Source organism: Coffea eugenioides, chromosome 2 (genome assembly GCF_003713205.1).
Source record: "Coffea eugenioides isolate CCC68of chromosome 2, Ceug_1.0, whole genome shotgun sequence".
NCBI classification, from domain to species: Eukaryota; Viridiplantae; Streptophyta; class Magnoliopsida; order Gentianales; family Rubiaceae; genus Coffea; species Coffea eugenioides.
In genome coordinates this window covers 38,509,425-38,523,643 of record NC_040036.1, presented here as the reverse complement: position 1 = coordinate 38,523,643, position 14,219 = coordinate 38,509,425, and the positions used below count along the sequence as shown (strand labels likewise).

The 14,219-nt window shown below is 36.0% G+C and overlaps 1 protein-coding gene across 1 annotated transcript; it reads right to left on the bottom strand.

Annotated features, from left to right (window-relative positions):
• Nucleotides 1–938: 938 nt before the first annotated feature.
• Nucleotides 939–4,660, bottom strand: LOC113759677 (putative disease resistance RPP13-like protein 1). The gene has a single exon (XM_027302252.1). The coding sequence runs from the start codon at nucleotides 4,635–4,637 to the stop codon at nucleotides 939–941; it is 3,699 nt and encodes a 1,232-aa protein (XP_027158053.1). The 5' UTR covers nucleotides 4,638–4,660.
• Between the last annotated feature and the right edge of the window lie 9,559 nt (nucleotides 4,661–14,219).

Below are 14,219 nucleotides of genomic sequence, written 5' to 3'. Positions count from 1 at the left end.
ATGGTGACTTTCTTGATTGGCCTAGAGAATTTAAACATGATAGAAAAGGAATGGAGAATTGATATCACCAAGTCTTTTTAGCACAACTGTGAAGCCTATGAATACTTGCGTTTCAATTAACTTTTCTTTGTGCTTCTTATCAAATTGTGAATTGAATGAAGATCCAGTTAGATCCACAATGACCATTATAACATACAAAACATTGCATAAATGTTATGTGGAATGCAGTACATGTTGAACAGTTTAAGGAATATGTAAGCATTGTCTCAAACCCAAAAAGGAAAAAAAAAACATTTTCTAGGTATGATAAATAACTAGCATTAGCATTGCTCTTTTGCCTCAAACAAGGAATGATGTACTAATCCAGTATTTGACAAATGCGCGGTAAAACCTGTAATTCAAAGTTATCCATAATGTATGCACCAAATAATTTAAGTGCAGTTATCCATCAAGGATATAAAGCATTTCCACTTGCAAATCACCGAAACATTTTGGGGGCAGAGGGAATTTACCTTCAGTTACTGGAGGACGAGTATGTTTATCATGGAATGAGTTCAACACTAACATTTACAAAATATGAACCACCTTCAGCCTATATTCTCTTTCCTCCATTCTAAATGCGGTGTCAGCAATAGAGCGTTTTTTATTTCTTGGGAGGTAAGTAGCCTCTCTTCCTGAAATGGCTGAAGCTGAGAACAGTGACTGGTCCATAGAATTCCAAGAGTGGTATACTGCCTAGAGTGGAAGACACATCATAGTACAACAAACTAGGATTCGTATTGCAATCATGACAAAAGATGCAATATTAGCTGTCTTTTGCCTTTTGAGGCTTCATAGTGTTCTGGAGAATAAAAAAATCTTGAAAAATGAAAAAAAAGTACCTTAAATTACTCAATATGGATGATCATGGAGGAGCCCTGACACGGCCAGCATCTCCGTTATGGGATTAATTCTTCATCGACTATTATGCAGGGGATATGGGCAACCTTGGGCCAGTCTTGTCCTTTCTCCCATTCTAATCTTGGTTTCAGCAGCGGAGAGTCTCTGATTTCTAGTTTGGTTAGGGAGGTGGGCAGTCCCTCTTCTGGCAATGACTGGAGTAGCCTGCACCAAGTGATTCGTAGCCTTTGTAGAGAGGTGAGGTGTTGAAGACCCGAATAGTTTAGCATTTTCAGATTCTGACATTCCCTGAGATCAAGATATTCAAGCGTGCAAGGCAGCAACCAGTCCTCATTTGGAAAAGACTCCACTGCTTCATCAGTAACATCAATCCGTAAGCCTCTAAGAGAGGGGAGTCTCAGCAAATCCCACGTTTTTGGGCTTGTCAGGAGCTTTTTGCAGTTGAGGATATAAAGGGACTGTAGGCTGGTAGGCAAACCACCTTTTGGAAAGCACTCAATTTCTGGACAATTGCATAGATCAAGTTTCCGAAGAGATGGAATAAGTGATTCCATCCTTGCCGGCAGGAACTTCAGCTTCTCGCAATTGACGATTTCTATCTGCCTTAGATTAGGGGCTGGCAATCCTTCCTCTGGAAAAGATATTAGATTATCACAGTCCCAGATCTTTAAGCATTGCAGAGAAGTTAGAGTACTACTTCCATTCCCAATCCTGCATGGAGGAACTGAGAGCACCTCCATACGCTTGCAGTCTTTAATCTGAACATCTTTTAGAGTAGGGAACAAGCCAAGCGAGACAACTTTGAGAGAGTTGCAATTCTTGTATTTCAACTCCTCAAGGAGGGAAACAGGTTGGTAACTTGCGCTTTCTGATTCAAAACCGCCACAACCATTGCATACAAGTTTTTTCAGTGAGGTAGGTAGGTTACCCAAGGGAAACGATATGAGAGACCCACAATCACTAATTTCCAACCTCTCAAGGCAGTCTAACTTGTTCAGTTCTGGGGACAACTCTTTCAAATGCTCCATGTGTGAAATCTTTAATTTACAAAGAGATGAGAGTTGTTGAATGTCACTGTCAAAGATACTCAACCGACCATTAGAGAGCACAAGATTATCGCATCCAGAAATCTCAAGTTTTCGTACTGACAAAAGTTGTTTGGGCAATTTTGCATTGAGTTTGGGGCAATCGATTAAATAGAGCTTTTCAAGACTACAAAAAACTTCACATTCTGGAATATCCCATCTTTCCAACTCTTGCATATTCTCAATTTTGAATTTTTGGAGAGATGGAAAAGGTTCGATTTCACAATTGTTACCAAAATACATGTCTTCAGTAAAGGCTGATATATTACTCATTCCAACAATTTCAAGGGATTTCAAGGACTGAATCTGCCCAAGTGCAGGCAAGTGAAAGCAGTATGCACAGTTGGACAGACTTAAGGACTCTATACTGCAAAATGAAGGGGTTTCCAGCCATTTAGGAAATCTTGTCCCATGATATCCATTGATTTTCAAATGATTTATACTTGAATGAGGCTCTAGACTCTCAAGCACATCTCTCGCAACTTGTGAATCATTAATATCACCTTTCCACTCTAGAGTTAAACTTTTAAGGTGTTTCTTTCCCTTCATGTTTGCCATTGATGCTTCTCTCCCTCCAGAAACATTTTCCAACCCACAAAGGAGTAACTTACCGCCAAGCATAGGAAGCTTGCCCAGCTCCTTGATTGCTGAACCACAGTCTTTGCCGACCACAAAAGTAGTCAAAACTTGAAGATTTGTCAATCTACCCATTTGTATTGGCATTTTCTTGAGCGGAGCTCCACTAACATCTAGGTAATACAAATTAATTAACTTCCCCAGATCTTTGGGCAACTCTTCAAGGTTCTTGCAATATGACAACAACAATGTTTGTAGATTGTACAGGGTACATATCCAATCCGGTAGCTTTTCTATGTGTGTATGAGACAGATCTAGGATTCGTAGTCGCTTCAAACCACTGATTGGGTATGGCAACTTAATTATACTTCTATTGTGCAAAGACAGAACCCTTAAAGACTTGAATGTGGGCAACATATCATGTACAAATTTGTTGCTTATTCTTCCAGTAGCAGATCGATACATACCAACAGGGAGAAATGTTCTTAAATTCTTGGCCTCCCTCAAGAGTTTAAACTTATCAAATGTGTCATACTCACTGGGAAAATATGTGAAGTTACGTACTCTAGCTGTGGTACCGTGGCCAGGACAATGATCTTCCAACCTGAGAGAATATTTTCCTGCAACAAATCTAGCCAAATCATTGATAAGGTCATGCATAGAGAATTTGTCGTTGCTTGACTGCCACAACAATGACCTCAATCTCAATTCATGCAAGTACTCTTCACCTATGTGTTCAATAGTTTTAAACTCTCTTTGGTGCTCCAGAAGACCATTAGCATGCCATAGCTGAATTATTTCTTTTTTTTTAAACCATAAACCTTTACGGAACACAGAACAATAAGCAAAGCACCTTTTAAGATGGGAAGGAAGGTGCATGTAGCTTAACCTCAATGCTGGCAAGATGCCATTTGGATTTCTTGTCTGGTTCCATATATCATTTCTTAAAATGTCTTCCCACTCCTCAACCATTCCTCTTGAACGCAAAAGACCTGCAATTGTTTTCACAGCCAAAGGCAACCCTTCACACTTTTTCACAATTTTCTTTCCCATCACTTCAAGTTCAGGCCTGTTTTCATAGTCTTTATCTCCAAATGCATGTTTCTCAAATAAGGACCAAGAGTCCTCCTCTGATATCAAATTCAAATGATGAATTGACATATTTTCGCCCATCATTAATGCAATTCTGTTATCTCGTGTTGTCACTATGATCTTGCTTCCTTCAGAACCACCTTTGAGCAGCATCTTCAATTTATCCCAGTCATCATAGTCACGATTCCAAACATCATCCAGTACAAGAAGAAACCTTTTATCAGTTAAGCCAAGTTGTAGCTTAAGCTGAAGGGAATTCAAACTCTCACCAGAGTCAGAAAATGAGATCTCGAGCTCCCTAAGGAGTTCCTTCGTTATCCTGGTCGCATCATATGCTTCTGATACACAAACCCATGCCTTGGTAGTGAAATGATTCTTCACCCTCTTATCATTGTAAACCAATTGAGCCAAGGTCGTCTTACCAATCCCACCTTGGCCCACTATTGGAACTACAGTGACACTGTCTCTTTTTTCATCCTCAGACAACAACATTTGGATTATCTTCTCCTTGTCAACATCTCTACCACAAACAGTGTTCTCATCGACCAAAGAAGTCGAAGGCGGTCGACATGATTGTATTTTCGATTCAACAACTTGCAAGCCCAAGGGATTAATTTGCTGTATAAATCCCTCTAGGCTAATCACAACTTTTTCTATCTCAGGCATAATCCTTTTAAAGAACTGATTACTGAAAGATGAAATATAAGTGGAAGCACTTACCAGGAAGCTGGTCGAGCTCTGGTACTCAGTTTCTACCTTAACTCTGAGAGCTTCAGTGTTGATCTCATCGAGCAAGTCATCTGCCTGGTAAACGAGTTCATGGAGCTCTTCAAGCCATTCCTTGACAGCTTGGTTGCTTATTTCCTTGTTTTCTGCATCATCAAGCACTGCTCCAACTGCCAGTAAGTTCATCTTGAGCTTCTTGAGGAGTTCATCATCAGCTTTTCGCTTACGAAACAAATTCAGGAACTCTGGTGTAGCCATCCTATCAAACAGCACTTGAAGGAAAGCGGAGAGAAAAGAGCCTCCAACTATGGCAAGAGCCATATCTTGGGGTGGAGGTTCAAGTACCGAAACAAATTCAATCAAGCTAACGACAGAAAGAGAGCACTACTGCAGCAGAGCAGAGTATGGTTAGTTTGGTTTTGTGAAGCCAAGCTCCCAAGAACAGGAAATGATTTCATTTTTACGGCGTGCAAAGTCAACAAAATTGACCTTCGGGCCATGGCAAAATACTTATGTAGCCTAAGTTTGGGGGCCCACACATATATCAAACAGTGCACAATTTGCCACATGAATTTTAAGTCCGCACTTCCCCATTCCTCTCTCCTTGACCAACGCCGCCGCCACAACGCCGGCATTCCTCTACACTGGGGCCCTCAGCCCTATTACAGCTGAAATCAACTTATATAAAAAACTGGTATAGCGAATTAGCTAAGAAATCAAGATTTGAATGGCCAAATATTTTTCCAGATTATGGTTTCTTTCTGATTTCCTGACCAAATTCAATCCCACCCTCTTGGTAAGTCTCCAAACCGAAGGAGAGAGAGAGAGAAAAAGGAACTCCAAACGGCCCTGCCAATCTTTGATTTTTTCTTTCTCTTTAATTTCTACCTTGATTTGCTTTCTACCTTCCAATCTTTGTTTGTTTTTCTGCAAAACCTATGGAGCTTAAGAAAATTAAAACCGTAGCCTTTGGTTTTGTCTTTTATGAGAAAAGCAGAAGAAGAAGACGTGGAGGATATTGAAGGCGACGGTGGCTACGATGCGTTCCCGGGATATTTAAGCCATGGTGCTGGAGGAGAATGTAAGAACCACAAGGCGATCGATGGTGCTAGTGGGAGAGGAGAGGATAAATCAGGGCTTCAACCTTAGTAGTGTTGGATAAATAGCTACAACAATGTTAACACTATCTGCTTGAGTCGTGCGTAGCACTGTCCTAAGAAACTATTTCATGAAATTGAAATGTTTCCCCAGGATTAAACAAGCGTTCTTCTAATTGTTGCTAACAAGAAAGACAAGATTTCTTCTTGTTGCAAATTAGAAGGACCAGAACTAGCAAATTAAAACCAGCAGATATATATAAAAGACAAGAAGATGAGAACAGAATTATCAATAGGATATCAACTAACAAAAAATAAAAGAGAGAAAGAGAGAGAAAGAGCAGCTATCAAAAGATATCAACTGAAGCTACTGGGGTTATTTTCTGAGGAGGGAATGGATCCTATTTATAGATTTGAGAGTGAGGTGCAACCCTTCCCATTTCCGATGTGGGACAAAAGACTGCAACTCTTCTCACTTCTCAATGTGGGACAAAGAAAATAATACTTCTCATTTTTCGATGTGGGACAAAGAATATTTTGAAATACTATATATTTTACAACAATCTCCCTCCTATTTCAAAAATTTTTTTGGATAAAGGAAGAATTTTAAAAGTACTCTGCTGGATTTGGTTGAAATGTAATTAGATTGGTGTCTTTTGGACTATGAACCAAACATAGATTGATAAAACATGATCTACAGAATTATTGGTGAAATATAAATTTCTATGAACCAATAACTCTTGATGTATGACAGAGATTTTATCAATCACATTACAACCCATAATTTGTTGTTAACGCGATTTTGCGCTTTTTGGCCGTGCGCCTGCCTGGTTATTCATGAGAGCTCTAAAGATTTGACCAATGAATCTTATAGGAGCGGCCCCACTCCACTCTCATATAGGTGAATTCATCAAGTGTGTATTGCTTTAACTACACCTCCCTAATGGGATATGAATTCATTAAGAGTTTTAACTCATCCTCACAATTATTCAAAGCACTTATCTCTGGAGGGACTTAAATTGAAGTGCTTTACCATCAATATTGACTTGTTATTACCCATATGAACCAATTCATGGGATCACCAATCACATAGGTTGGGTTACCGTCTCTATTGACAACTTGTTGGTCGAAGTCCCATTTCTTTTGTAGTTTGAAGAATCAATTTTCTTCCTACGGGTTTAGTCAGAGGATCGGCCAAATTCATCTCTGACTTTACATAATCAATGGAAATAATTCCATCTCTAAGCAGCTGCTTTACGACATCATGTCTCAATCTCATGTGTCGACTTTTACAATTATACGATTTATTTTTAGTTATGGCAATCGCTGCTTGACAGTCACAATGTACGGACACAGGAGGCAACAAATCCTTAGTTGAAGGAATATTAGCTAAGAAATTTCTCAACCACTCGGCCTCAGTCCCTGTCAGTTCCAGAGCTACAAACTCTGACTCCATTGTTGATCTAGTAATGATTGTCTGTCTAGCAGATTTCCATGCTATTGCACCACCACCAAGGGTGAACACAAAACCACTAGTGGATTTCGTATCATTTGAATCAGAGATCCAATTAGCATCACTGTAACCCTCTAATACAGTGGGAAATCCACTATACAGGATACCAAAATTCATGGTACCTCTCAAATATTTCATTAGTCTGACTAATGCAAACCAATGCTCACGGTTGGGATTATGGGTATATCTACTCAGTCGACATACAGCATAAGCTATATCAGGTCTAGTGAAATTCATCAGATGCATCAGACTCCCAATAATCTGAGCATATTTAGACTGAGCAATTGGGTCACCATTATTTTTCTTTAATTGAGTGTTAGCATCATAAGGAGTACTCACAGGTGTCACATCATAATTTTCAAACTTCCTAAGAAGTCTCTCTGTATAATGTTCTTGTGACAACATTATACCATCACCTTTCCTTATGATTTTAACACCAAATATTATTTTGGCTTCACCCAAATCTTTCATATCAAAATCAGAAGACAAAAAATATTTAGTACTATTTACAATATCTAGACTAGTACCAAATATAAGCATGTCATCCACATATAAACTGATTATCACATATTGATCATTTATAATTTTGAAATATACACATTTATCCACTTCTACAGACGAGAATCCATCTTTTATCAAGACTTGATCAAATTTCTCATGCCACTGTTTAGGAGCTTGTTTTAGACCATAAAGAGATTTAATTAGTTTGCAAACCTTATTTTCTTGTCCAGATACAATACATCCCTCAAGTTGAAACATATAAATTTCTTCTTCTAAATCACCATTTAAAAAGGCTGTTTTGACATCCATTTGATGAATAACAAGTTTATGGATAGAAGCTAAAGCAAATAAAACTCGAATAGACGCAATTCTAGTTACTGGTGCAAATGTATCAAAATAATCAATATTTTGTTTTTGAGAAAATCCTTTTGCTACTAAACGAGCTTTGTACTTTTCTATAGAGCCATCAGAGTTAAATTTTCTTTTAAAAATCCATTTGCAACCAATAGGTTTTGCACCAGGAGGTAAGTCTACCAAAATTCAAGTTTTATTTGACAAGATAGAATCAATTTCAGATTTAATTGCTTCTTTCCAAAATTTACACTCAGGAGAAGAAATAGCATCGGAGTATGTTAAAGGATCATTATCAACAAGAAAGGTTTGGAAATCTTTTCCAAATGAAGATTCTTTTCTTGGCCTATTGTTCCTTCTTAATTCCTCAATTGGAATAATTTTCTTATTTATTTCAACAGGTGCATGAGAAATTTTACTAGACAGTGGAAAAATATGTTCAAAAAATTCTGCATTCTTTGTCTCAATAATTGTATTACAATCAAGTATATCACTTTTTAACACAAGAAATCTATATGCAGCACTATGTTCAGCATATCCAATAAACATACAATCAGAAGTTTTAGAACCTATTTTCCTTTTCTTAGGTTCAGGCAATAAGACTTTAGCAAGACACCCCCAAACTTTTAAATATTTCAAATTTGGTTTATAATTTTTCCATAACTCATAAGGTGTTTTGCCAGTCGTTTTATGTGGGATTCTATTTTGTAAGTGACATGCAGATAATATAGCTTCTCCCCATAAATTATCTGGAGCATGAGAACTAATTAACATAGAGTTCATCATTTCTTTTAACGTTCTATTTTTCCTTTCAGCTACTCCATTAGATTCTGGTGAATAAGGTGGAGTTATTTCATGTATTATGCCTTCCTGTTCACAAAGGTTATCTAAAGTTAAATACTCTCCACCCCTATCTGATCTAATTCTTTTTATCCTTTTATTAAGTTGATTTTCTACTTCAGACTTATAGGATAAAAAGGCATTATAAGTATCATCTTTATTTCTAAGTAAATAAACTTTGGTATATCTAGAATAGTCATCTATAAAGGTGACATAATACTTTTTCCCACCTCTAGTCATTGTTTGTTTTAAATCACCTAAATCAGTATGAATTAAATTTAATAACTCAGTTTCTCTATGGACATTTATACAACTTTTCTTTGTTATTTTAGCTTCTGCACATATTTCACATTTGTCCATATTATCATTAATACCAGAAATTAGGCCACATGATTGCATTTTCTTTATATAGCCAATATTAACATGTCCTAATCTAGCATGCCATAAAGAAATGGAATCAACAATATAAGCAGAAGAAGATGCATTTTCATTGATCACATTGGAAATATTAAGTACAAAAAGTCCCTGATTACAATAGCCTTTCCCAACAAACACATTATTTCTTGTCATTATAATCTTATCAGATTCGAATGACACTTTCACCCCAACTTTTCCAAGCAAAGCTACAGAAACAAGATTTGCCCGAATATTTGGAACATGCAGCACATCATTAAGGGCCAAAGTTTTTCCTGAAGTGAGTTTCAATAACACTTTACCCTTACCAAGAACTTTAGTAGTTCGTGAGTCTCCAAGGTAGACTACTTCTCCATCATCTTCTATTAGAGTATAGGAGGAAAACGCTTCTCGATTTGCACATATGTGCCGAGTAGCTCCAGAGTCTACCACCCACTCTTTCACATTGGCTGCAATGTTTACTTGTGAGATAACTGCAGCAATTATTTCATCTCCTTCGACCAAATTAGCCTTAGGAGGGTTACCAGTTGCTTTGTCACCTTTATTATATCTGCACTGAGCAGCATGGTGACCTGGTTTTCCACAACTGTAGCAATTGCCTTTCTTTTTCTTAAAATTGGGATTCTTTGGTTTGTAGTTGGGATTCCAAGACTTGTTACTTTGGGATTTATTGGCGTACCTTTTGTTGTTGCTTTGTACCAGATTAGCTTTAAATGCCATCTCCTTTATTTTGGCAGCTCTCAACTCCTTCCTGTGTGAATCTTCAATCAGGATGTGTTTCACGAGTTCATCAATTGTGTAATTTTCTTCTTTGTGCTTCAGGTTATTTTTGTAGTCGGCCCATGACTCGGGTAGCTTTTCAATTAGCATGCCTGCAGCAAATTTCTCGGGTAGCTTGATCTCTTCATTTTTCAACTCCTCGAGTAACATTTGGTATTCTGTGACCTGAGCTTTCATTTCTTTGTCGTCGGTCATCTGCCATTGATTGTACTTTCCCACAACAAATTTTTGTTTGGTTGCGTCCTCAGCGGTAAACTTCGTTACCAACGCTTCCCAAATTTGTTTGGCTTCTTTGCAGCTACAGAATACGTCAAATAACTCATTAGAAAGCGTTTGTAAAATTGTATGTTGACATACCTTATTGGCATATTGCCATGACTCTTGTATCTTGACATCTACGGTGGCAGCAGGTTGAGATTCTGTCGGTGCATAGGCCACTCCATGTATGTCGAGTAGAGAGTAGACACGTTCTTGCCACCTTTTGAAGTTTTCATCAACAAAAACCTCAATTCTAGAGACGTCAGGAAATGGTTTCGCAAAAGGTAGTGCGACTGCGACTGCTGCGGAGGATGGTTGTGGGGTGTTAACACTGTCGGAGGCCATAGTTTCTTAGATTGTTGGATAAATAGCTACAACAATGTTAACACTATCTGCTTGAGTCGTGCGTAGCACTGTCCTAAGAAACTATTTCATGAAATTGAAATGTTTCCCCAGGATTAAACAAGCCTTCTTCTAATTGTTGCTAACAAGAAAGACAAGATTTCTTCTTATTGCAAACTAGAAGGACCAGAACTAGCAAATTAAAACCAGCAGATATATATAAAAGACAAGAAGATGAGAACAGAATTATCAATAGGATATCAACTAACAAAAAATAAAAGAGAGAAAGAGAGAGAGAGAGCAGCTATCAAAAGATATCAACTGAAGCTGCTGGGGTTATTTTCTGAGGAGGGAATGGATCCTATTTATAGATTTGAGAGTGAGGTGCAACCCTTCCCACTTCCGATGTGGGACAAAAGACTGCAACTCTTCTCACTTCTCAATGTGGGACAAATAAAATAATACTTCTCATTTTTCGATGTGGGACAAAGAATATTTTGAAATACTATATATTTTACAACAAGTAGCAGCGAATGGACTGGACCCTTCTCCACTGCGTTGAAGAGGATTTTTCTCCGTTACGCCTCATACACAAAATTTGATATGAAATTGATCCAGTTTTAACGTAAGATTAATCATTTTGATCTATTTTTTACCGCTCAAATATTCCATGTAAATTAAATGTCAAAATATTTTTAACAAAATATAATTTCTTAATACATCGATTTTAAAATCAAAAGAAAAATTCATGTCATAATTGCATAAATTTATATATAATGACAATGTATATAATATCATTATTGAGTTCATAATATATGTGTAAAAATTAAATTTTAAATTCAAATTTTATATAATTGTCATTCATTCAATATTAACAAGTGTATAAATTATCTAGTAGGAAAGTTTAGTCCTAAATTTACAACATTATATAAATTTAGATATCAATAAATAGAGAGAAATCCAATAAAAAGGATGGTTAACTGTATAACATTATATAAATTTATGTATGTATAAATGAGAGACCAATAGAGAGAATTTTAACCCGAAGTGAATTTTGAAATTTAGTGAGTGATGATAACGTGGTAAATTGTGTATCACTCGATTTACGGATGGATCCACACAAGTTTTTTTCGCCTTGGCCTATACTTTTTTTAAAGCTGTGTGGTGATTGTATTCATTATACTTTCTAATGTAATATTGTTGCGCTCACATATATGAAATATTTTATTTATGTACACTTTAACTTTTTCTCCAATACATCAACATTGTGTCATTATATATCAGGATTAATTTTTTATATACTTATATTGTAGTGAATTTTTTACACCAACAACTTTAGATGTGTACTACATGCACATGATTTGAAATTCGAATTTAAATTCATATTATATGATATTAATATAAACTTGTTAATGTAAAAAAAATTATATATTATTAGTATAAAAAAGTTATTCTATTTATTATATAACTTCAAAGTTCAACCGATGCAACAATCAGTTAGAACCATGGTTCAAAGTCGTGGTCGCGGTCACGGTCGCGGCCCGGAACGTTCTGCATCGGTCTCGGCATATCTGTCGCGGTGTTGGTGAGACGCAAATTTTAAAGTATTTAATATTCTAAAAATTGTTAATAATATAAAAAAAATATGCTAAACAAAAATAATAAAAAATAGCAAAAGAAATGGCCGAGTCAATCCGTCACGGTGTGACTCGGCTGATTTCTCGTTTTAACTCGGGATAATTCGGAGTGACTCGGCCTAGTCAATCCGTCGTGGTGACGTCTCGGCCGATTTCTCGGCGAGTCAAGTATCACGGTATCGTATCGGTAGGGCCCGAAACGGTGACGACTCGGCCGAATCGTCTCGATATCGGCCGAGACTTCGAACCATGGTTGGAACCACATCGGACCAAAGTACCATGGAACCGGCCCCGAGTCCAGTAAGCACCAGAACTTCCAATGAGACGAGCATAAATAGAACTTCCAATGGAGGGATGTGTTTTGGATAGAGTATTATTTGAAATATTATTTGAAATAATTACTTATAGTCCTTTTTGTGATGTGATGTATATAAGATAAAAAGTAATTGGAAATAGAAAAAGATGAATTGAAAAATGTGTTTATGATACAAGTGAAATATCATTTGAGATAATTTGGCAATCCAAACATACATACATACATAGTGTCATTGAAAGTGACTCGATGGAACCAATTGTCACAACCAAAAGGATACCAAAACTGATTGGTTAGAGAAGCAAATTAGGTGATTTGGCTTTTACGATTCAGTGGAATAAAAACTGTTTTAACAAGTTTTTACGCGAGTATATATGCAAATGCTCAGAATTTTGAGGCCTTAGTTGCATGCGATGAAACAAGTGTATTATCCACTAGGGAAATACAAATTTTACGCATTATTTTAGTATATATTTTTAATTAATTTTTCATACACTGACAATAGAGGTGTCAAAATGGATGATTTGAGCGGGTTTGGATTGGAAAAAATTGGTAATGGGTATAAGTGAGTCAATCTATTTATAACCATTTAATTAGACGGGTATAAATGGGTAAGTCAAAAAATGAATTGGGTAACCCAATTATCCATTTATAACCCATTTATTTTAACTTTTTGTAAATTCATTTAAATTTATTTTTGCAAACTAAGTAATCAATTTATACCATCCTTTGCATCCATCATTAGTTTTAAATATTTATTTATAATGCTCAATAAACCTAATTATCAATTTTTTTCATCTGTACTCTATGTCGCAAAATTACATACTATTTAATAATTAAACAATAAGAATATAAAAATTTGAACTAAATATTATAAAAGTTAACATAAAAACTTAATCCAAAAATTTTGAATCTCTAGCATTTTTTTGTGTGTAAATTTAAAATTTCATTTGGGAAAAGTAAGAAATAAGGCTAAAACTTATCATAAATTGGTAATGCTGAAAAATGAACAAGTTAATAAACTAAGAGAAAATAAAATGATAAGATAAAACTAACAGATAATAATAATAATAATAATAATAATAATAATAATAATAATAATAATAATAATAATAATACAAAAGTAGTTAACATCATGACAAAATGAAAAATTTGAGAAAAAAATGGGTGGGAGAAGAGAGGAGATTTGGGAGAAAACAATTCTAAATGGGTTAATTGAATTTGATGGGTTACCCAATAATACCCATTTAAATAAATGGGTATTATTGGGTAATCCATTTATATCTATATGCAAAAATTTAAAATACTCATACCCATCTATTCATGGACGGGTGTAGGTAAAGTTAGTTAAATGGATTTGTTTCACAGCTATATAACTGACAGCATGATAATTCATCTAAATTTAAATTTGAAACTATGTTATTCAATTTAAAAATCATATAAGTATCTGGCAATTTTACTTGTTTCTACTCTCCTTTTGCAGATGTGATCCGCAACTCTCAAGCTGCGCTGGCTTCGAGTATCAAACCTCCCCTAGAAAAAGAATAACTTCTACTAACCATTTTAAGTCCAAATTTGAGCATTGCTTACTGTTCTTTCTCAACACTTGTTCAAAAGACCCGGCCAATTGTCCTAGATTATGAGGGAAAGAATTATTGGATGCAAGGACAAGGACAGTTTCATAGATAATCAGCCACTAATTGGTCACTGTTCAGTCCCATTTCACTAAAAGAAAAGTGAAAGGAAACGAAGCCAACTTGATGGAAAGATAGACAAGGTGGACAGTTCAATGCC

Coding starts and splice junctions, on each gene's coding strand:
- LOC113759677 (XM_027302252.1), bottom strand. CDS start 4,637: ATGGCTACACCAGAGTTCCTGAATTTGTTTCGTAAGCGAAAAGCTGAT.